This window comes from Rutidosis leptorrhynchoides, chromosome 11 (assembly GCF_046630445.1).
Source record: "Rutidosis leptorrhynchoides isolate AG116_Rl617_1_P2 chromosome 11, CSIRO_AGI_Rlap_v1, whole genome shotgun sequence".
NCBI lineage: Eukaryota > Viridiplantae > Streptophyta > Magnoliopsida > Asterales > Asteraceae > Rutidosis > Rutidosis leptorrhynchoides.
Window position 1 is genome coordinate 328450633 of NC_092343.1, and position 25645 is coordinate 328476277.

At 36.0% G+C, this 25645-nt stretch overlaps 2 protein-coding genes across 2 annotated transcripts; both read left to right on the forward strand.

Annotated features, from left to right (window-relative positions):
* Positions 1–4: 4 nt before the first annotated feature.
* On the forward strand, positions 5–3253 carry LOC139875736 (uncharacterized). Its single transcript, XM_071863043.1, has 4 exons — positions 5–88; positions 2233–2513; positions 2585–3013; positions 3202–3253. The coding sequence occupies exons 1-4, from the start codon at positions 5–7 to the stop codon at positions 3251–3253; spliced, it is 846 nt and encodes a 281-aa protein (XP_071719144.1).
* Positions 3254–6263: 3010 nt separating this feature from the next.
* LOC139875737 (uncharacterized) lies at positions 6264–7568 on the forward strand. Its single transcript, XM_071863044.1, has 3 exons — positions 6264–6597; positions 6778–7016; positions 7545–7568. The coding sequence occupies exons 1-3, from the start codon at positions 6264–6266 to the stop codon at positions 7566–7568; spliced, it is 597 nt and encodes a 198-aa protein (XP_071719145.1).
* The last annotated feature ends 18077 nt before the right edge of the window (positions 7569–25645 follow it).

The window sequence follows — 25645 nt, forward strand, 5'->3', positions numbered from 1 at the left end:
ACCAATGAAGTATTTAGGTGTTCCTTTATTGGCCAAAAGATTAGGTATTAAAGATTTCAAATGCTTGGTTGATAGGGTGAGAAAAAAGGTTAGTAATTGGAAAACAAGGAAGCTATCATATGCAGGTAGGTTGCAATTAGTTGCGTCTATTTTATCAATAATGCAGACTTATTAGGCATCAGTTTATGTTATTCCTTATGGTGTTGTGGAAGAAATTGATAAGTTGTTAAAGGGTTTTGATATCGGGCAAAAAGTCACATTTTTACCCCCTAAATTAAGCCCTAGAACAATAAAGATTTAAACTTTGTCGGTAAAATTATCTCTTTTTTAGTTGATTTTGTATATCAAGTAATTACGAAGGCAATGCAAAAAGAATCAAATAAAACGGAGCTAAAACGAAGATTCTAAAGCGAAAACGGTGAAAGACAAGAAATCAAGTTACGATCCAGTGAATCAAGACTGACCAGGCACCAAAAACGGCCTACCATACGGCTTGCCAGTATGGAAAACGGCCTGCCAAATGGTCCAGCAAATGGCCTCAAGAAATGGCTTGCCTTGCAAACGGCTTGCCAAATACGGCCTGCCAAATGGCTTGCCAGCCGTTTGCAGGCAAAAATAGAGTCTATTTAAAGGGCTCTCTCCATCCATTACAACACACACTCAATTTGTAATTCATTTCATATTTTCAATCTTTTAGTTAGTTTTTAGTAGTAGTTAGCTTAACTTTTATTTTCTGGAGGATATCCCGGCGAGTCCCTGCGATCTCGGGCAGATTTCTCCGCCTTGTCAGGTTTTTATCGAAAACGCTTGTCTTTTGTATTAAACATGTGTTCTTACTTTTTTTGTTTAATAATGCATTTCGATATTGCCATGATAGCTTAATTAATCTGTATGTTGCCATGATAGAAGTTTGGGTTAGCGTAATTATGTTAATTTAGTACGATTACTGTTATAATACTGAACTAGGAAGTCTGGTAGATTTGTATGCTAGCATCTTAAGGATTGACCAACCTAGGTTGTGATCAGGACTTGTCCACCTATATGAAATTAGCTACTTCATATGATTAAGACCCCTGGTTATACTGTATCTGAAGATTCTATGAACTCGGTATGGTCGGAGTTCCCGAGAGGCATCTAATGCACTTATAGGACACGGAACTTAGGAATTGAGACATGAATGACCTAGTATGCCTATTGACTGTTCCGAAGAGACCTCTTAGGGGCTGTTAAGATCTAGTTAGTGCCTTTACTGTATGACCCAAGCCTATTGCATGTTCTTATTTGATTGTTGCCCTAGGTCTTAGTCATATCAACTGTTTAGGTATTCATTAGGTTTCTATCTGCTTTACTATCAGTATATTAACTGTGATGTTGTATAATGTTTGAATTGTTGTGATCTCATTAGTATGATGGAATGGTTGTTAGTTTTCATTTAAGGTTTTGCCAACTTAAGCCGACAGATTCCTTCTGTTTGTGATCAGTGTTCAATCAACACGCCACGTTGTTATTCAGTTATCTAAACTGATAACGAGGATTAGGATTAGAGCTTAACTCACTAATAAACCTAGTACTTTAATGAGGATAACCTCCGAGGTGTTGTTACCCTTCAATTATATGACCAAGTGACATACTTCTCACTGCTCAAAGAGAACTCTGAGAGTTCAGAGACAAGTAGGTCTGTGTAATTGGCTCATCCAACCAGATCTACATCATTCCAAGCATAGTCTTAAGATAAGCATAATTACCTTTTCCTAACCCAATACTGATATCTTGGTCAACATTTCCCTGTTCTGCATACTCCGAATATCCTTCCACTTTATTTACTTTTCTGCATTTAGGACCTTTAGCTAAAATCAACTACTATCTTTTATCCAGGTAATTTAACTAAAAGACAATTATCCACTTGATCTTCAATTCGTTAATCAGCATAAAAATATGACACTAGGTTAACTTACACCTTCTACACCTTAGAAAGTAAAAGTGAATTTAGGCCCCGCAAAATATAAATAAACGAAGACACTGTGTGCTACCAAATCGGACATCCTGCGACCTAACGACACCGTACAAATAAAACCGTCCGTTAATGGCATATCAGGTTTCTAGTAGAGTCAACCTGAGTAGTCAAAAGGCAAGGCCAAAGTATCATGGAAAGATGTTTGTGTTCCTAAAGATCAAGGTGGTCTTCGTCTAAAACCACTAAAAGAGTGGAATGAAGTACTTATTGTAAAATAGATTTGGAGAACTCTTGTTAAAGACAAGTCATTATGGAGTGTTTGGGTTAACTTAGTCAAATTAAAAAGTCAATCTTTTTGGGATATTGCTCCAAGTCAAAGTGATAGTTGGGGTTGGAAATTCCTGCTTAAACTCGGAGATAAAATTGAGCATCACATTGGGTCAGAATTAGTCAATGGTAGTTTGTTGTTTCATTGGATTAATAATGAAGGCAAGAAAGTCGCTTTTTCTACTCAACAAGTATGGTTGGACCTCAGGATTAATAGAGCTAAAGTTAATTGGTATGAAGCAGTATGGTTCAAGGGTATGATCTAAAACATGCTTTTATCTTATGGTTGGCTATTCTTAAAAGGCTGAGCACTCAAGATAAAATGTTGAAATGGATGCCCAATCAGGATTTAAAATGTGCTTTCTGTGGCTTAGAAGCAGATTCTATCAACCATTTATTCTTTCAATGTAATTTCTGCTTGGTTGTTTGGGAGCAAATGAAGCAAAAACTATCGTATAAAGGGTTGCCTAATGACCTGCAGGGCCTAGTTCAGGGTATTTGCAGGTATCCTGCAAAGAGAAACATTTGGAGTATTTTAAACCGTTTGGTTGTTGCAGCATGTGTGTATCATATTTGGCAAGAAAGAAACAACAGAATTTTCAAAAAGGTATCCAGGAAAGTGGAAGGAGTTTGTAATTTAATTCAGGATTATATCAAGTGTAAGCTGTTGACTTTCAAAGTCAAACAGTCAAGTGCTATTAGAGAGGTTGAAGTCATTTGGGATGTTAAATGGTAGCTTTACAGTTTTTCTTGTATTTTAATATGTAGCAGTTGTATTAGGCCGTCGATTTGGCATTGTATTTAATGATGTATCCTATTGTATACACGCATAAAAGCATAATGATCGTGTGTAGTTAGCATCAGGAAAACTGAGAACAACAGTTTATGAGACTATCCGTTAAGCGTTCTCCACGATACAGGCTGCTTTCGTCATGCGTAAGCCCTGAAGGCCGCCTAGCACATAAGCCCTGATCGGAGAGCACCCCACTCAGCGTAAATTTCGGATTACAAATAACAGAACGTATCATCATCTGACACGTGTCCCCGACTAATCCGGTGGATCTGACACTATAAATAGACCCCTTGGGTCATCATTTTACACATTTAGACATTCTGACAACTTGAGAGCAGAGACTTCACCTTTCTCTCTCTCACAGTACTTTCTCTCACTAGAAGTCATTCGGCTAACAGTTTAACGCTCAACGGACAAAAAGATTGATTAAGCCACCCCACAAGTTTCTATACTTGTGAACCGGGTCTGCATGAATTATTTTCCGAGGGTAAAAATCAATCGGCAACATTCTCACACTCTTAGCTAGACACATCTAGTATTGTGTTGATACACTAATCCTTACCTCATAAGGAAATAGGTGTTAACAATAGCGCCATCCATTATTAAGACGAATCATCTCATCAATACTGACAAAGAAGGCGAGGATAACGAATTGGTGCCCATAGAAGTAGGCATGATACATCCATAGAAAGCTGGACAATGGAGGAAGGCAGAAGTGTTAGAAGATTGGAAAGAACAATTAATATCATTTCCTTCTATGTTTAACACAAATCCATCCGATGGTCCAGTGGTTATAGAAGCACGAGTTGCTAATTACTTAATACACAACATTTACACTGACACAGGAGCTGGAGCAGACATTATGTATGAACATTGCTTCATACAGCTTCCCAAAGATGTGCAAGAAAAAATGAAGGAAACATACGTGCCGTTAGCAAGTTTTACAAGTGAGCCATCTTGGTCTGAAGGAAGTATTCTGCTTGAAGTAGTCTTGGGCAAACCACCCCTAAAACGTGCAGCCAACATTGAGTTCCTGGTGGTTAAAGTAAATTCACAATACAACATAATTTTGGGAAGAACTGCTTTAATGATGTTTGGGGCTGTAACGTCAACTGTGCATGGCATGATGAAGTTTCCAATGCCAGGCGGAATAGCAACGTTGTATGCAGAACGGCAGAAGTCAATTGAGTGTTCTCAAGTAACCAAAGCAATAATTAAGCCAATAATACATGATGATGGGTCAATCTCGCCAAATTTACAGTTTCCAGATCAAAAAAATCATAATTGGGCATACGTTATCTACGGCATGTAAGGAAAAGTTGTACAACATTTTGGCAACAAATTTAGACATCTTTGCATGGCAACCGTCTGATATGACCGGTGTCCCAAGGGAAGTGGCAGAACATAGGTTAAATATGAATCCTAACATACATCCTGTTTGTCAGAAGAAACGAGGCATGACGCCAGAAAGAAGCAAATTCCTCCTTGATGAGGTACGAAGTTTGGTGGATGCTGAAATCTTGCGAGAGGTTAAATATCAGACATGGGTGGCCAATCCGGTCATGGTTAGGAAGCCGGACAACTCATGGTGGATGTGTGTGGATTTCACAGATATCAATAAAGCATGCCCAAAGGATAATTATCCCTTACCTGAAATCGATTGGAAGGTTGAATCATTGGCAGGGTATCGATTTAAATGTTTCTTAGATGCAGCTAAGGGGTATCATCAAATACCTATGGCTTTAAAAGATGAAGACAAAACGGCTTTTCACACGACGGAAGGCATATTCTGTTACATGAAAATGCCTTTTGGTTTGAAGAATGCAGGAGCAACATATCAACGACTTATTGATATGGCATTTAAGGATCAAATTGGATGAAATTTGGAGGCTTATGTTGACGATATTGTCATAAAAAGTCATACAGAAGACAAAATGTTACGGGATATACAAGAGACTTTTGCATCCTTGCGAAAAATTAATATGAAGTTAAATCCCAAGAAGTGCACGTTTGGCGTAGAAGAAGGAAAATTTTTAGGCCATATTGTTACAGAACGAGGTATCAAAGCTAATCCTAATAAAATTCAAGCAATTGAAAACATGAAATCGCCAGCCAGCAAGAAAGACGTTCAAAGATTACATGGATGTTTAGCAGCATTAACAAGATTTTTGTCCAGAGTAGCTGAAAAGTCGCTTCCATTCATGAAGCTGTTAAAAGGCTGTCTAAATAAAAAATATTTTGTATGGACGGCGGAAGCCGAAAATGCATTCCAAGAGGTCAAGCAGTTGTTGAAAACGTTACCCACATTAACAGCACTAAAAGAAGGGGAGACCTTAATTTTGTATTTAGCTATCTCAAAAGAAGCAATTAGTTCTGTCTTAATCGCATAACGAAACGGCGTGCAAATGCCCATATATTTTGTTAGCAAAGTATTGCAGCTCAGTGAAACGAATTATCCACCACTTCATCGCATGGTTTATGCCCTTATGCATACTGCATGACGTTTACGAAGGTATTTTCAAGGTCATCCTATCTTGGTGTTAACAGATCAATCGTTGAAGCAAATACTCCGTCGTCCAAAGTCATCTGGCCGTCTGGCGAAATGGGCCATTGAGTTGGGGGAATATGAAATCAATTTCGCTCCCCGAAATGCAGTTAAAGGACAGATATTGGCAGATTTTCTTCTGGAAATAAATGAAAAAGTGGAGCATGATGAAAGAATGGTACCACAACAGATGTTTGGGAATTGCACACTGATGGGGCCTCCAGCGAAGAAGGAACAAGTGTGGGACTGGTTCTAACAAGTCCAGATGGAGAAGAGTATACTTATGCATTAAAATTTTGTTTTTATGCATCTAACAATGAAGCAGAGTACGAGGCATCACTCTCCGGCCTGCGTATAGCAGTGGAAATGGGCATAACAAACCTAAGGGCATACGTTGATTCTCAAATTGTTGCCCAGCAAGTTAATGGAACGTTTGATGCTAGAGACACATCAATGAGGCAATATGTAAAGTTGGTAAAAGCAATTTTAAAGAAATTTGATAACCTTGAAGTCGTACAAATCCGTCGAAATAAAAATAAGAAGGCTGATGTCTTAAGCAAGCTAGCTACTTTAACCTTTGATCATTTGCATAAGCGGGTGCTGGTTGAAGAACTTAAGGAAAATCAATACGTGAAAAACCAATTATGGCGATAGTTGAAGGTGCTAAGGAAACTTGGATGACTCCATATCTGAGGTATTTGCATGACGGAGGGTTACCCATTGACAAGGCAGAAGCCAGAAGGATAAGAGTAACAGCACCAATGTATGAAGTAGTTAATGGTGCTCTTTATCGAAAGTCTTACAATGGTCCGTTGTTGAGGTGCTTAACCAATGATGAAGCATTAAAGGTAGTCAAGGAAATGCATGAAGGAGTTTGTTCTCAGCACTCCGGCTTCCGTACTGTGGCATCACGAATTATGAGACAAGGATATTTCTGGCCTTCCCTTTACCGAGATGTTGCAGAGATCATAAAAACATGTGAGAATTGTTAGAGGCATGGGACAGTCCAACGTCTCCCAAAGTATGACTTGATATCAGTGTCATCCGCTTGGCCGTTCTGTAAATGGGCGATTGATATTGTAGGGCCATTCAATAGAAGCACTGGTAATGCTAAGTTCTTGGTAGTAGCAATTGATTTTTTCACAAAGTGGGTTGAAGCAAAGGCTTTAGCAAAGATTACAGGAGAAAATGTTAAAAAGTTTGTTTGGCATGATATTGTGTGCCGTTATGGGGTTCCAAACGAAATAGTCAGTGATAATGGCAAGCAATTTGTAGAGAATCCATTTCGAAGTTGGTGTGAGGAGCTAGGCATAAAGCAAAATTTTACATCTGTTGCTCATCATCAAGCGAATGGACAAGTAGAGGTTACCAACAAAGAGATTGTTGCTGGCATTAAGGTACGGTTAGAATTAAGTCAAACCGGTTGGGTTGACGAACTGCAAAATATACTATGGACACGCCGGACAACTCCAAAGCGGAGCACGGGGGAAACACCTTTCAGTTTAGTGTATGGTACTGGGGCAGTAATACAGGCTGAAATATGTGTGCCAACACAACGCATTATGGCATTTGATATTGAAGCTAATTCTGAAGCATTAAGGGAGAATCTCAACTTGTTGGAGGAAAGAAGATTGATGGCCGCCATCTAGCAAGCAGATCATAAGCATAAGATGGCAAAATATTACAATAAGAAAGTGAAGCATACACAATTTGAAGTTGGTGATCTGGTGCTACGAGATAATGAGGCAAGCAGGCAAATCAAATTTGGGAAATTAGCACCAAAATGGGAAGGACCTTATAAGGTCACAAAAGTAAATCAGAATGGATCATACATGCTTGATGCGCCTTCCGGCAAGGAATACGAAAGAGCTTGGAATGCAATGAATTTAAAGAAATTTTATGCGTAGTACTATATGCATGGGCAGCTTGATCACCTGTCAAATGCATGAGATATAGTCATAAATGTAAAAATTTCTTTATAATATGAATAACAGCAATTATTCTTATGGCAATATTTTTCATAAATTCTAACCGGCCAAGGATTTTTTAGCCCAGGTGTCACGTAACTGTGTGTCATCCCTACCTGCAGAAAGAAAGATAACCTTTCAGTGGTAGAAGTGCAGTCATACTCAAAATGATTGTATCGATAGTGAGACATGTAGAACTCACTAAAGCATCGAAGCGTTAAAGTGAATCTACAAATGTCATGACACAAAACTTATACACAGTGTGCAAAGCAAAATGGCGTCCTGCAAACTAGTTGAAGGCAAAATAATACACCACTTTTCCTCATGAGTTTCATGACGGAAAGCGTATAACGAAAAATATAATTTCAATATTTATAACCATAATGGTTGCAAGGTACAATGTCAATGTCTTGTGCATTATTCACTCCGAAAATGTTAATAAATTAAGGCATCTTCCTAATAATTACAGCAAGTACAATATTAAACGTTATGCAAGGCATATATAAACATAATATTTCATTCATTTTGAGGGGTGTAATTCAGTACATCGTCTATGGTTACATCCGGATTTTTACAAAGACTTTCAGGATCAGAAAACTTCATATTTTCAATTAATGCACCGGCTGCATCCGCTTCTGTGATAGCATTTTCATTGATCTTCGATGTAATAACCATAGGCATTGGATTTGGTAGTTCTGGAAGTTTTCTTTTCATAAAATTGAAAAAACTCAACCGTTTAGCAGACTTAGCAAGGCGAACAAACTCACGAATCCTGTGAGATAACGCTTGACAATTAAATATACGGTTCACAAGAGCAGGAATCCCAGCTATCATACGTCTTTCATTCTCTTCTTTAGCTTTAAGTTGTTCTTTTAGAGCATTATTCTCCTTTACTAGTTCATCAATCCTGCTCAAGTGTTGCTTTTCTCTGAAAGATAGTTCATTGACTTGTTTGCTATATTCTGCCCTCTGATTGTTGCAGTTCTCATAATGCCTCTTCATCATATCGTAATCCCTCTTTAAAGATGTAGCTACTTATTCCATCTTGGTTATTTTCTCTTTTTCAGCTGATAGTTCCTTACTCGAGGTAATTTCATTGCTCTGCAACTCGGATAGGCGTTGAAGGTCATTTAACCCAGAAGTAATGTTGAGGATAATACTTTGTGCTTTAACCTTCTTAGCATCTGCATCAGATAGGTTGCTGAAAAACTGGGCTAGTGATGGACATACCATGGCGTTTAAAAAATTCATGAAATCCTCGTAAGAGTGTGGTGGTCCTTTTAAAAAGGAAGAAAGTATATTTGCGTCAAGATTGGGAAGCATAATTTGTTTTTGAGAAGAACCAGTGCCAGCTTCTTGTTGAGCAGATGGCGGAGCATTTTGACCAGTTCTTCTTCTCTTGGCGGAAGGCGGAAGAGTCACTAGTATAGTGTCTTGGTGTGGTGCAGTAGTTGTTGGAGATAAAGGGAAGTTGTTACTTATAAAAGAGTTCCAATACGATTCACAAGATTTCAAAGGTGTCATAATGTATAAAGAGGGGTTTGGATTATAAAATCCACCAGTACTGGGCCTAAAAGAAAACAAATTCAGGTTTTGGTCTAGTATTTTACATAATTCAGTGTTATCATTCTCATTACCCAAGGCACGACGTTCTCTAGAAGCAATTCGATTCATACCTATGTCCACTTCTTCTTCTTCTTCCTCCTCCTCCTCCCTTGCAGCATCCTTTTCAGGAATGGGAGTATCGTCAATAATTTTCTGAGTGGTAAAGTTAAGTTGCGAATAAGACGATGACCGCATGGCGGTAAGCGGACTAATTTCTAAAAAGTTTAAAAATCACAGTGGTTAGTTGGATAAACAAAAAGAAACTTCTTATTAAGCATACATAGCAAAAGTAAGCACTTACTCTTTCTCCCAGCAAGAACGCAGGCATAACCTTGCGTAATATCCCAATCTTGGCTTACAGATGTCAATGATAACATATGTTCCCCATATTTGACATCGTTGATTTTTTCAGATTTAGTCTTTTAAGCAAAGCGTTCTCTTTGTTATTTAACCTTGGAAATGTAACTGATACGGGATGAATGTATTGACGCCAAACTCGAACAGATGAGTACTTGTTATCAATTGCATCTTCATTTATAAAGATAAAAGAAGCATGCCAATCACGGGAAGGATGATCAAGTGCAGGTCTCAGAAATCCATCAACTTTGTTGAAAGTAAACCAACCTTTTTCGTAAGATGCTATACGTACCAAAGAGCAAAATATCCGAATAGATGGCACTATATTACTCGCATGGAAATACATCTCAAAAATGAGGATTTTTCTAATAGCTGCTGGTTCGAATTGACCAACAGCAACTCCGTAAAACTTACAGACTTCTAAGAAGAATGGCGTAAATGGCAATCGCAAACAAAAATTGAAGAATGAATGACCATAGACAGCAACCTTGCCAGGAGGGGGTGAGCAGGCCCTAGCATTAGTTGCAGGAATTATTGGCTCAACACCAGCTAATCTTGGAAAGTGTTGCAACAGCAGAGCCAAATATTTGTCGTTCACTCTGCTATGAATAGTTACAACGTCATGTGTTGTCACCATTAAAGTTTTAATGAAACAGGAAGTAAAGAAGGTATTGATGGTAAAAGATAAAGACAGTAGAAAAAGCTGTAAAAGTGAAAGATCGATTAGGGTTTTTTGGTGGTTAAAAAAAAGATGTGACAGCTGTGATCGGTGGTGATTTTGGGGGTTTTATTTTCAACCACACACGTGTATGGTCAGGATTCATTCGATAAATGTGCCTATTGCTCCCGGGAAACTCAAGAATCAACCTGTTTCAGATTTCAAATTTTAAGTTTAACAACTTAATCATTTTTTAAATGCTTAAGTCATTAAACTGGGGGGACTTAATAGTGTATCCTATCGTATACACGCATAAAAGCATAATGATCATGTGTAGTTAGCATCAGGAAAACTGAGAACAACAGTTTACGAGACTATCCGTTAAGCGTTCTCCACGATACAGGCTGCTTCCGTCATACGTAAGCCCAGAAGGCCGCCTATCGCATAAGCCCTGACCGGAGAGCGCACCACTCAGCATAAATTTCGGATTATGAATAACAGAGCGTATCATCATCTGACACGTATCCCCGAATAGTCTGGTGGATCTGACACTATAAATAGACCCCTTGGGTCGTCATTTTACACATTTAGACATTCTGACAACTTGAGAGCAGAGACTTCACCTTTCTCTCTCTCACAGTACTTTCTCTCACTAGAAGTCATCCGGCTAATAGTTTAACACTCAACGGACAAAAAGATTGATTAAGCCACCCCACAAGTTTCTATACTTGTGAACCGGGTCTGCAGGGATTATTTTTTGAGGGTAAAAATCAATCGGCAACATTCTCCCACTCTTAGCTAGACACTTCTAGTATTGTGTTGATACACTAAGCCTTACCTCATAAGGAAATAGGTGTTAACAGTATTTTAGGTGCAATATGGGCTAGGGTATATCCTCCCATTGTATGTTTTTGAAAAGTAATATATTCTTCACTTTGCCGAAAAAAAAGGATGAACACGAGATGAATATCCTTCAATCCGAATCTATTTATTGTTCCTGATGATTTTCTAAGCTTAGGCTGTTGATATTGATCACGTTTGATCACAGAAAGTGTATTTAAATATCAATTGTATGAATCTAATTTCTTTTTAAGCTCGACGTTGATGTTGATGAATGCTTCGAGCTGTTGAATCATGAATCTGCAATCTTCATTTTCTGATTTAAAATGTTGTGTTGATAATCTGATACGATGATGATGATGATGATTCTCTGAGACTTGATAATTTGAGTGAAGGACTTAAGATTGAACAGTAGCAGGTGTGACGAAATAAGTTCCTGATTTTTTTTATTTTGATTTTCTGAATTGTGAGGTGATAAAAAGAAAAACGGAAAATTGGAATGAGTTGGATAAAATCTCAGGATGATTTTGACTTTTAATAAATCGTTGTTTGATGATGATAGGATTCGGTGAGATTAGGATTTGGTGTTTATATGATTTGGTTGAAGATTTAACGTTTTTGGTTAATTTTGGTCAAAGATGTGAAGATTAGGTTTAAAGATTTGAAGATTTGGTTAGAAGATTTGAAGTTTTGATAATGAAGGTTTGAAGATGTATAGGATTAGGTGTTGAAGATATGAAAATGTACATGATGAAGGTTTGAAGATGTATAGGATTAGATGCTGAAGATTTGAAAATGTTCGCGCACATTCATGATGAAGATGTAAAGAATAGGGACTAAAAAGTTCTAGAACCAGCCCGGATACCAAATGTTAGGTCCAATGTGCATGAATGTGGTTTGGTAAGCTATGAATGTCAAGAGAGCAAAAGTGTAATAAAACATGTATCCACGGCTCTCTTGGATATCTTTACAAATCAATGGCTATCAACACTAAAGTAGGAAGTCTTGGGGTTCTATTTATAGCCCTCCTCATAGAATCCTTTTCTAAGACTGGTATTAACGCGGCGTCAGAGAGGCATGCGTCAGACAAGCTGGCGGTATCTGACGCCCCTGACGCCATTATCGCGGCGTCAAAAACTGACGCTAGGGGGCGTCAGTTGATGATTTAACTGAAAAAACAGGGTTTCAAGGGACGTGTGGCAGCTTGTGATTGGTTGGGGTAATATATCCGTTACCCAACGGATATATACCCGTTTTTTCTATTTTTTTTAAAATCATTTTTACTCCTTTTTACTCCTATTTAAATACCAAAAATTCTATCATTTTTCACTAATTTCATTCTTACTCTTTTTCTTTCCATATTCTTTTTATGAAAGTTTACTAGTTTATAAATGGGTTCGAGGTTACGGGGGTCTAATTCCGACTCCAAAGATTTACGGATTGTTCAATTAATTCAAGAAATAGAACATAATGATTCCGAAGTCGAATCGGCACCATCTATTCCGAGAGTTAGAGGTTACATTCCTAGGGAACTGGAGGTTGCTGCATAACATTTGTGGGATGATTATTTTTGTGAGACGCCAAAATATCCACACAAAAAGTTTAAAAGACGTTTTCGTATGCGAATACAATTATTTCTCCGGATAGTGCAAGGTATAACTACTTCCCAAAGTGATAATATGCCAGAATATTTTAGTTACTTTACTCAACGAGTTGATGCTATCGGTAGGCCTACATTTACTACTTTACAAAAATGTACGTCGGCTATACGCCAATTGGTGTATGGCACCGCTCCCGATATGTGGGATGAATATTTGCAAATAAGTGAGCAAACATCAATCCTATGTCTAGATTACTTTTGTATGTGTGTTATTACTTTGTACAAAAGGGAATACATGTGATCTCTGAATGAACACGATGTTGCTAGATTATATAGTGCACACGACGAGAGACATGGTTTTAGGGGTATGCTCGGGAGTATAGATTGTATGCACTGGGAGTGGAGGAATTGTCCTGTTGCTTTAAAAGGACAATACACTCGGGGTGATCACAAGAAACCGACCCTTATACTTGAAGCAGTTGCTTCATATGACTTGTGGATTTGGCATGCTTTTTTGGGATGGCGGGTTCCAACAATGATATTAACGTTTTGAACCAATCACATATCTTTGATAAACTTAAGAACGGAACATTTCCATCCGCACCATCCGAGGTAAATGGGCATGAATATAGCAAAGGATATTACCTTGCGGATGGTATGTATCCCGATTGGACAACTTTATTAAAGGATATTCATGTCCTACTTAAGAACCAACGATTAAGTTTACTAGATTTCAAGCTAGTGCCTGAAAGGATATAAAGAGGGCATTTGGGGTTCTTCAAGGTCGTTTTCATATTATACGCATAGCTTCACGAAGTATGTCAGTTAACAGGATGCGAAGAGTGATGGAATGTTGTCTCGTATTACATAACATGATACTTGAAGATAACGTCTTTGCACTTTCTAAATGGGAAGAAAGATTCACTACCGAAGAAATGGAAAATGGTATGGAACGTATACAGAACAGAGGACGGGATCGAGACATCATCGCAAGAGAAATTAGGGATCGAGATATGCACAACCAACTTACCGAGGATTTAGTCGAGCATATTTGGAACCTTCCACCCACTTTTCGCAATGCGAATTAGTTTTTTTATTGAATCTATGTAATCGTTAATTTATGTATTTTTAAATTCTTATGAAAAATTAATTATGTATTTTTTTTGTTTAATATGTAATTTATTTTTATTTTGTTGTATTTATTTATCATTTTAATTAATTTGGAAAAAAAAATACAAAACTAGTAGACCCTACTGAATTTGACACTACCATTTGACATTTGGAGTTATTGGGGGTCAGAATTTGACACTACCATGTTACAGGCAAATGCATTTTTTGAGCCAAAAAGTACAAATCTGCCTAGGGTTAGAACTAGTCTAAGGCTAGGAAACACTATCCCACTCGTATCTAGAGTTCTAACAACTTTTCAAACTCAGACAATTTCTCATGATACGTAGGAACAGAATTTTAATCGTCTGCTTAGCCCTATTCAGTTTGAGTGCTATATACTAGCTATAATACTATTTAGTTTGAGTGAAGTTTCTATAATTCATTTATTTATTTGGAAGGTTTAAAAACAGTTTGAGGTTACAATTGTCCTAGTCGGTTGATAATTTCCTTCAATATAAATTAAGTCACTCTTTTAACTTTTAAAAATGATATTTTGATAACATTAATTTCCAAAATCATTAAATATTTGCCACTTTGCTATAAAGACCCGTGAATTCACGGGTTTGTTTATAAAAAAGTAAAATTTGACATTAATACACAAAACATATGAAATTTGTAGCTAGGTACTTAAAAGAATAGCTAAGTTTATAGAGAAACATTATGTCTGTCATATAAAACTTCTGGAAAAAAAATCAAAATGAAAACACCTACAGTGAACATTGTTGGAGTGGTGAAGAAGATTGAAACAAAAAGAAGAATTTCCTGATTTCTGATTCTTGCGACCATAGGAGGATGACTCGCGGTCACCAAGCGGTCACCAAGTTCCTTTCGCAACAGGATAAAAGTGAGCTATGGTCGCGAAAAGCTCATCAGAAAATCAGTTAGCTTGGAAGTCAAAAGTTGCGACCATAACTTTTCTATCGCGGTCGCGAAGTGGGTCCTGACGAGAGAAAATTCTAGAAACGAGTTTTTCTTGCTCGTTAAGTTGTTTCCTTGTATTGTTTTTGTAGTGACCCGACAAAATCGTCATTGACGGCGCCGTTAACTTAGGTCCCATTACGTGGTCATAGTCCCTATATGAGACGCGTTTGACCAAAATTATGTCGCATTCATTTGAAATGTACAAAACTTGCAAAGTTTAGTTTACCAATCGGATCGACAACACGTTTAAGTTTACAAAAGTTATAAAGTGTAAAAGAAATAACTTGCGACATAATTAGTTTAAAATCACTGTTTGCTATAAATAGCGAAAGTATGTATGCTTAAAGTTTGAATCCAAAAGAGCTATCCCTAGCGTATGCATATATACTTGACTTCAAGCAAGTAATCAAAGTGTGCGGAAGCATGTATCAAGTAGCCAAGTATGAACGTGAGAAACATATAGAAAACTTTCAACGAAAAACGTTGGTAAAATCATAGATGTAGTAATAAACGTTATTTTTGAACCACAAGATTTAGTATTTCCATAAAATTGATCATCCAAAAGTTTGCATTTCAAAAGTATTGTTCGCGAGCACCCAATTATCAAGACTTAACGTATCCTTCCATAGAACCCCATCACAATAGTGTTAGAACATACACTGTTTCTCGAAAATATATTTCATCAGTAGACGGTAGCGAACCGTTCGAAATGAGGGTTTGTCAAACCCGTATGGCCACACAATATAAGTTCTCGCTTACACCCTGCAAATGTAACTAATGATAATCGAATTGAGAATTTTTGTTCTAACTCGTTGTGGAATGTTTGTTTCATCGTACTTGTGTTCAAAGTATAAAAGTAAGTAGTACAAAATGTAACAAAGTATATGTTTCTCAGCCCATGATTTAAAAGTATAAAAAGTTGTTGAAAAGGTGGGACTATGATCTCACCTCGAGTGCACGAGTATAAATGTACTTCACAAAGTAAACGTGTGCATGAAAGTTGCTTAGTTTTGGCCTAAACAAGCAAGTTGTATCAATTAACCGGTTACGACACAAGGTCGGGCGAAATGTGTTCAATTAGTCCTATGGCTCGTTACGACTCGAATATATATATAGCATGTGAGTCACGTTGTCAAGTTTCATGCAAGAATCAAGTATAAAAGAAAGATTAGAACGATTGCATAAGTATTTGGTTAAGTTTGACTAAAAGTCAAACTTGGTCAAAGTCAAAGTCAACGGGGTAGGGTCGGGTATCCGTTAATTTTTCTAAGTTATATAATCATATATGAGCATGTTGGCCAAGTTCCATGTTAATAGGAGGTGCGTAGCATAGTTAGAATTAAACGGTGAACGACCAAGCGAAACAGAATCTGGCAGTTCATCTGGACGACGTCCAAAGAGTCTGGACGGCGTCTAGATGTGAAGGTCTGGACGGCGTTCAAGAGTCTGGACGGCGTCCAGATCAGCATACAGACCCTATTTGCTGAAACACACAAGTGCACGAACCAAAACTCAAACTAACACAATTTGTGAACCGAAAATACTTAGAACATGTATCTTATATTGTTGGAAAGGTATTTTGACAAGGAATACAACTAAACACATATCATCAATCGAGTTCATCATTTACAACAACAAAAACCTCGTCAAATGATCGTTAAATGTTCATAATCAAAGTCTCAAGTTCGCAAAATGCATTTCATGATTCGGGAATCCAATTTTTACATATGATATGCCGTTTTGAAGGTAATGAAACATGTAATACAACTAAACACTTACCAACATTATTTTATGGCATTCAAATCATCAAAACTCCATTTTAAGAGTTATCAAACGCTAACCAAAACTCACAAAATCAATATTCATGTGTTTGAAGTTTTTCTTAATCAACCTATACATCAAAACGAAGCTAGTGATACTAGTAACACAATTAAAACATGAACTTTAACAATTTAACAACATTTAATCACCCAAAACTCGAGATTAAGCACACCCATTTCAAATGTTCAAACTAGTTACTCAAAACAATAAATCGAGCAAACAAAACATGTATTCATGTTATACTTGAGCCATAGACACTAATTAACACCATTTCAAGTATATAAAACGAATTTAGAGAAATCTAGTGTTTTAGAAATGTTACTCAAACGAGATGAAATTGGTATCAAATTGTAGAGGATGAAGAGAGGATTCCAAATATGTAATTTGTATTGTTGCAAGCTTCCTAGATCGAATTTAGATGATGATTTAGTGAATTGGGTGTTTGAGTTCAAAGATGGAAGAGAGAAAAGAGAGAAAGAGATGAGGAGGATGAATGAGTGGTGGTAGTGGTGGGTTGACTAGTTGACCTAGTCAACTAGTTTGCCCACTTGACGCCAATAGTCCCTCGAGTTTAAAAGCGGGAGCGGGAATTAACCAAACTAATATTTTAAATGTGTTAAAGTAAATGAGAGATGTTATAATCGAATAACGAAAATACTAAGAACGTTAGTTAACGAAAGACATGAATTTAGATAACAAAAGTTATTATCTAAAAAAAAGACGGTGTTAAAATAAATTTAACGAAAAAACGCGGGATGTTACATTACCTACACCTTAAAAGAAATTTCATCCCGAAATTTAGTTGGAAGTAGTAGTTGTTGATTCTTCCTCGAGATCTTGTGTTGCCAATTCTACGAATAAGTGAAGGTACTTCCTTGGGCATTTCAACGAACTTGGACGGTCGGGATTTTACGTCGTTTTAGAGTTTGGTTTCACGATTCATAATTTCAATCGGTTTTCCCATGAAGTGGAGTTCGTCATCGATATTAAGCTCATCGAAAGGAATAAAAAGTCCTTGTTCCGCAAGACACTTCTTTAAGTTGATACATGGAATGTTGGATGAACGGAGACTCAAATGAGTCGGAAAATCTAAACGGCTAGCAACGGGTCCAAAAAGCCCCAAGATTTTAAAAGGATCAAAATATCACGGATTTAGCTTTCTACGTTTCCCAAAATGGATTACATCTTTTCAAGGTGCGACTTTTAACATTACGCGGTCCCCCACTTGGAATTCGAGAGGTTTACGTCTAATATTACCATGGCTCTTTTGGCGACTACGGATCGTCTTGGGCCTCTCTTGGATTTGAACGATCTTAATGGTTATTTCATGAATGAGTGCGGGTCCGGTGATTTCATTATCATTTACTTGGTTCTACAAAAGGAGAATGACGTTTCCGGTCATATAAGATTTCAAAAGGTGTGATGTTCTGACTTGAATGATAACCATTGTTGTAAGAGAATTTGGCTAAAGGCAAAGACTTTTCTTAAGTAAATTTGAAGTTGATAACGCAAATTCGTATTATGGTTTCCAAGGTTTGAATCGTATGTTTGCTCGGTCCGTCGGGTTGTGGTTGATGTGCGGTACTCATGTCTAAACGTGGTCCCGAGGCTTTTTGTAAGGTACTCCGAAATCTAGAAGTGAAACGAGGATCTCGATCCGAAACGAGGTACATCTCTTTAAGGTATATTGAATAAGTTCGTTAGGACTTGAAAACCTTAGTTGGAACAAGTTTCTCAAGAAATTCGCGTCGCGAAAGATTTATCAGTTTCCGAAAACGTTCGTTAGGACTATTCCCCCTCGTGGCGAATACTAGTATAATGTGAAGAGTCTCTCTCTCTCCATTGAGAATTTAGATAAAAGATTTCCTTAAACGGAAGTACGAGTATAATGCAAGAGAAATTTCCGCCTAGATGTGAGCATACCAAACATTTTGTAGTTCGTCGATAAAACTGCGTGAAGACTAGATAGTGTACACGTGTATCATATGTTTTAAAGTCGAAAGAATTTGTCGTTCATTCGGAAGCATAAATATGGTTCGGCAATAATCGACGATGTGTCCTGGGTATGGTTGTTATCAGTATTCTCGGAGTTTTCGGATGTTCAAACAAGGAAAATGAAATCATGTACATGGCACATGGTGGTGATTAGGTTGATCGAGTCCAATCACCATCACGTGTCATTAGAACTTTGGTATGACTTACCGTATTATAACCACGTTGATCGAGTGTCGTTATATTACGCTAACTCATACCTCCATTCCCACATCACTCCATAGATTCAAGTTCGTGTAATCGTTGAAGGGACCCGTCCTAATCCATCCGGATGAATACATTACATTTGGTTACATCGCGAGGTACTTGACCTCTATATGATACATTTTACAAACATTGCATTCGTTTTTAAAAGACAAACTTTCATTACATCAAAAGTTGACGACATGCATACCATTTCCTAATATATCCAACTATGAATGACTTGATAATAATCTTGATGAACTCAATGACTCGAATGCAACGTCTTTTGAAATATGTCATGAATGACTCCAAGTAATATCTCTAAAATGAGCAAATGCACAGCGGAAGGTTTCTTTCGTACCTGAGAATAAACATGCTTTCATGTGTCAACCAAAAGGTTGGTGAGTTCATAGGTTTATTGTAAACAACAAAATTCATCATTTTGATAGACCACAAGATTTAAATCCTGCATGGTACAAATGGGCCCGAATCCTATACCCACCTGTAATGTACATGCGATATCTTTTAAATACAGTACACCTTTCTCGTGTACGAAATCATCTTTCATAAATCATAGTAACCGTACACAAATCTCGTAAACAAAAACTAATACACATAACCTGTGTATAAAAACCATTCTCTCGATACATAACATTCACTTTTCATTGCTTTCATAGCTTGGCTTGGTAACCGATCTTAACATATAATGCGCATAATAATATCCCCAAAACAGAACATCTCGTCTGTATAATAATAATAATCCTCAAAGTACTAAACACCACGCCCACTAGCCCTTTCGTCTAGTGAACATTCTGGGTGGGGGTGTTAAACCCGGTAGCTACCTTTAGGATTCGCGTGAATTAGGGCCATACCCGATTCTAATTCTTAGGTTACCAAGCAATAATAATCAGGAAAAAATATTCACAACAATTAGTAGCAATTATCACGTCCAACTAATTCAATAATAATCCACAGAACTTCTGTCTACATAATAATTCATTCGAGGAATGTTTTGCTTGTGTCTATCTCGTCAAACATTTATAAAAACAGTTCATGTATTCTCAGTTCAAAATATATCTCAAAAGCATTTAGTAAAAACAGTTATAAAAACGGCGCATGTATTCTCAGTCCCAAAAATGTAAAGAGTAAAAGGGAGCAAATGAACTCACCATACTGTATTTTGTAGTAAAAATACATATAACGACATTGAACATGTGTAGGGTTGATCTCTGATTCACGAACCTATTTCATGTATATATATATTAATACATATAATTGAAGTCACATAAATTTATGTATTATTATTAATATAACTGTTAGTTTTAGTAATAATATTAAAATGATAAAGATATTAATAATAATGTTAATACTAATAGTAATAATACTAACATTTATTTTAATAACTATATTGATAATAATGATAAGAATAATAATGATAAGTAATTAAATAATTAGCTACGTCAATGGAGTAATCCTAAAAAAAATGCCCATGCCCAGGTTTGAACTCAAGACCTCTCAGCTAACACCAACATTCAACACCACTCCTCTAACTCCTGCTTATCTGTTTTATTTCTTGATTAATTTTACTTAACCCATCGTTATTGCTATAATCTATCCCCAAAGCAGCTCCAAAAGAAATCATGAGATGGTTAACGGCCCAAACTTATTTCGGCCCAACAGATCATAACATCTCGGCCCAATTCAGTAACAGATTATGATCCAGTTTCACTTACGAGATATGGACAGAAACAAGGATTAAAGGGGGTTTTGGTTTCATCATCACTACCTCATCACGTTCATTAATCATAACTGTATCATCAGAATCTTACTATTCATCGTATACTCTACTGGTTATTGTCTTCTTCCTTAAATTCATGTATCATTATCATGTCAAATTATCTTAATTAAACCATCATCATCTTTCATGTAACCTTATCATCATCTTAACCTCATCGTACTCCTCACGGCCCCTTTCCTATTTATTTATTTTCCCACTAATTGTAATCCACTATCTTCGGTTTAATTAACAATTGTAACTCTCGACCCAAGCTTCACAAATGAAACAAGTCCATGGTATTTTAAATGGCCTTTGCGAAACTTGGATAAAGTGATAACATAAAATAATCGGTGATTGTATCTATCTGAAAACCATCGAACACAGCCAACAAATAATCGTTTCTTTTTATACATCACAAGTCGCTTAAATAATTCATCATGTGCTCCACTACAATATCTAAATTATTATGTGGCCCATTCAATTAACTAATCTATTCCTAATCCTTTAGTCAATTGGAACTTGTCTGCCATTAGAACAAAAAGAATTAATAACACCCTACCACTTTAAAGCATGCTTTTATGTATACCATATATTCATAATCAAAGAATCCTATTTTGAGTTTGGTTCATTTGAGCACTTCCTTGAACAGAACGTGACTGAAACAGCAGCAGCTACTAGCGGATTGTGGTGATCTAAGTTGATGGTTTATTGAGCAAGAAGGAAGGGGTGTTCGGTTATGGAAGTTGTAAAGAAAAGTGGTGAATGGAGCATCACGATGATGGTTTGAAGGTGATCACTTTTCAAAAACAAACGAGACGTACAGCAGTAATAGTTGTTTGTTCATGTGATGGGTCTCGAGGGTTCCGATTATCACAGAAAAGGGAAACAGAAAAATACAAGGTTACGGTGGTAACTCATGGGTTCTCTGTTGGCATCGGGTTGTTGAAGAAGGAAAACATTTTAATTTTTTTTTTATCTCTATGTGTATGTAAGTCGTCAATGTGTGTGTGTATATATATATATATATATATATATATATATATATATATATATATATATATATATATATATATATATATATAATAGAATAAAGTTAGTCAAGTGGAATTAAAATGGAAACATTAATACTCACCTTCCATTAAATTCACAGATTAATAAGGGGTGTGGTGTTGTGGGTTTAATGATAGGATGTTCGGTTTTTGGCTCGAGGTTCACGGTGGAAGCATCAAATAATAAGCGAGGGTTTGTAGCAACAATAATCATAGCAGTAACCGTAGCTGTGTTTAGATAATGGTGGTGTAGGGCGGTTTTCGTTGGAGATGGTTATTGATGGGTGTTTATGGTGATGAAGTGATCAAAGCAAAATGGTTCACCTTGGTTGTGGTTTTGACAGAAAATAAGGAAAAAGGAATGAAAGAAACACAAGTATGAATGTGGTGTCTAGTGGATTTATTAGTCAACAGAAACAACAAATATAGTGGTTGGTTGTTTAAAGTCAAATGAAATCGTTAATGATCCTCATTCGTACAGGAAATAAAGTAAATAACATAAAGTGTGAAATAAATATCATAAAGTGTGATAAGGACTGTTAACGGATTAGGAGGTACAAACAAAACTAATTACGGTAAATGATTGAAATGCAAATCTGAAATTGATTCTCTTAAGTAAAAATACGTGTTTAAATATATATTTTTATATATATCAGGGTATATAAGTACTATATTTTGTATGTGTAAATGTATATGTATCTGTTTAAGAACTGTATTACTAAATATATATACTTGTTTTAATAAATTTTAATACTAATAATGAGTTTATAAATATTAATAATAAAACTAATAATAGCGATAATTTATAATTAATAATTAAAAATTAAATTATTTAATAATGATACTAATAATGATACTAATTATATTAATAATAATAAAAATAACAATTAATTTAATAATACTGATAATATTAATTATTAGTGATAATGTTCCTAGTAATATTAACTAATACCAATATTAACAATAATGGTATACTAATAATATTACTAATACTAATGTCTAATAATAATACTTATTATTAATCATAATATCTAACATTATAACTTTTCTATTAATTATTATTTTATTTTTATTTTTTTTACCTTAAATATTCAATTTAATTCAAATGATTACAATTTATCTTATTAGTTCAAACTACTATATATACTATTGTTTATATATATATATATATATATATATATATATATATATATATATATATATATATATATATATATATATATATATATATATATATACATATATATATACATTTTCTACTTACACGTAATCGTTCGTGAATCGTCGGAGGTAGTCTATGGTTAAATGAATATATTACATAGTTCAACATTTTTAGATTCAACATTACAGACTTTGTTTATCATGTCGAAATCATATAAAGATTAAGTTTAAATTTAGTCGGAAATTCCCGGGTCGTCACAATCGTGAAGTTTTAAAATGAACAAAGTGTAATGACGTCTCTAACGTGACTCGTATTGAATCGAAATAATTAGTGCAACTCTAAAGAAGCGTTCCCCGAGGGAAATGTATAATGATTGTTCACGTCAATGCGGTTCAAGTCAAACAATAATGTATTCCGGTACGAGAAGTGTAATGAATCATGATAACAAATAGTACGCAACCATAGTGATAAGTAGTGATGGTAACTTTACAACACCTGTGGATAGTAAGATGAGACTGGGTGAATAACAACCAAGGAGTCAGAGTTCCCGAACTAGAGTGACTAACGAAGTCGTGGTCATCCGTACGCGTATAAATCATCAATTTACGTGTGTTACCAGAAAGTGGCAGAATACGGATTCGTATGATAAAAGTTTGGTACCATTAAGAAGTTTGCCTAAGAGTGATTCAAGTATAATGCACAAGTAATCAAGTAAGTGCTATCTATAGCAAAGGTATGTCAGAATGCAATGGCTAACTATCCGGTTGTAGTCTAGATTCACTAATGCGTCCTAACGACTCTGTCAGACACACTAATGCACATCCTAGTTCCCTACAACCAACGCTCTAATACCATCTGTAACGACCCGACAAAATCGTCATTGACGGCGCCGTTAACTTAGGTCCCATTACGTGGTCATAGTCCCTATATGAGACGCGTTTGACCAAAATTATGTCGCATTCATTTGAAATGTACAAAACTTGCAAAGTTTAGTTTACCAATCAGATCGATAACAAGTTTAAGTTTACAAAAGTTATAAAGTGTAAATGAAATAACTTGCGACATAATTAGTTTAAAATCACGGTTTGCTATAAATAGCGAAAGTATGTATGCTTAAAGTTTGAATCCAAAAGCGCTATCCCTAGCGTATGCATGTACGCTTGACTCCAAGCAAGTAATCAAAGTGTGCGGAAGCATGTATCAAGTAGCCAAGTATGAACCTGAGAAACATATAGAAAACTGTCAACGAAAAATGTTGGTGAAATCATAGATGTAGTAATAAACGTTATTTTTGAACCACAAGATTTAGTATTTCCATAAAATTGATCATCCAAAAGTTTGCATTCCAAAATTATTGTTCGTGGGCACCCAATTATCAAGACTTAACGTATCCTTCCATAGAACCCCATCACAATAGTGTTAGAACATACACTATTTCTCGAAAATATATTTCATCCGTAGACGGTAGCGAACCGTCCGAAATGAGGGTTTGTCAAACCTGTATGGCCACACAATATAAGTTCTCGCTTACACCCTGCAAGTGTAACTAATGATAATAGAATTGAGGATTTTTGTTCTAACTCGCTGTGGAATATTTGTTTCATCGTACTTGTGTTCAAAGTATAAAAGTAAGTAGTACAAAATGTAACAAAGTATATGTTTCTCAGCCTACGATTTAAAAGTATAAAAAGTTGTTGAAAAGGTGAGACTATGATCTCACCTCGAGTTCACGAGTATAAATGTACTTCACAAAGTAAACGTGTGCATGAAAGTTGCTTAGTCTTGACCTAAACAAGCAAGTTGTATCAATTAACCGGTTACGACACAAGGTCGGGCGAAATGTGTTCAATTAGTCCTATGGCTCGTTACGACTCGAATATATATATATATATATATATATATATATATATATATATATATATATATATATATATATATATATATATATATATATATATAGCATGTGAGTCACATTGTCAAGTTTCATGCAAGAATCAAGTATAAAAGAAAGATTAGAACGATTGCATAAGTATTTGCTTAAGTTTGACTAAAAGTCAAACTTGGTCAAGGCCAAAGTCAACAGGGTCGGGTCGGGTATCCGACAATTTTTCTAAGTTATATAATCATATATGAGCATGTTGGCCAAGTTTCATGTTAATAGGAGGTGCGTAGCATAGTTAGAATTAAACGGTGAACGACCAAGCGAAACAGAATCTGTCAGTTCATCTGGACGGCGTCCAAAGAGTCTGGACGGCGTCCAAAGAGTCTGGACATCGTCTAGATGTGAAGGTCTGGATGGCGTCTAAGAGTCTGGATGGCGTCCAGATCAGCATACAGACCCTGTTTGCTGAAACACACAAGTGCACGAACCAAAACTCAAACTAACACAATTTGTGAACCGCAAACGCTTAGAACATGTATCTTATATCGTTGGAAAGGTATTTTGACAAGGAATACAACTAAACACATATCATCAATCGAGTTCATCATTTACAACAACAAAAACCTCGTCAAATGATCGTTAAATGTTCGTAATCAAAGTCTCAAGTTCGCAAAATGCATTTCATGATTCGGGAATCCAATTTATACATATGATATGCCGTTTTGAAGGTAATGAAACATGTAATACAACTAAACACTTACCAACATCATTTCATGGCATTTAAATCATCAAAAGTCCATTTTAAGAGTTATCAAACGCTAACCAAAACTCACAAAATCAATATTCATGTGTTTGAAGTTTTCTTAATCAACCTATACATCAAAACGAAGCTAGTGATACTAGTAACACAATTAAAACATGAACTTTAATAATTTAACAACATTTAATCACCCAAAACTCAAGATTAAGCACACCTATTTCA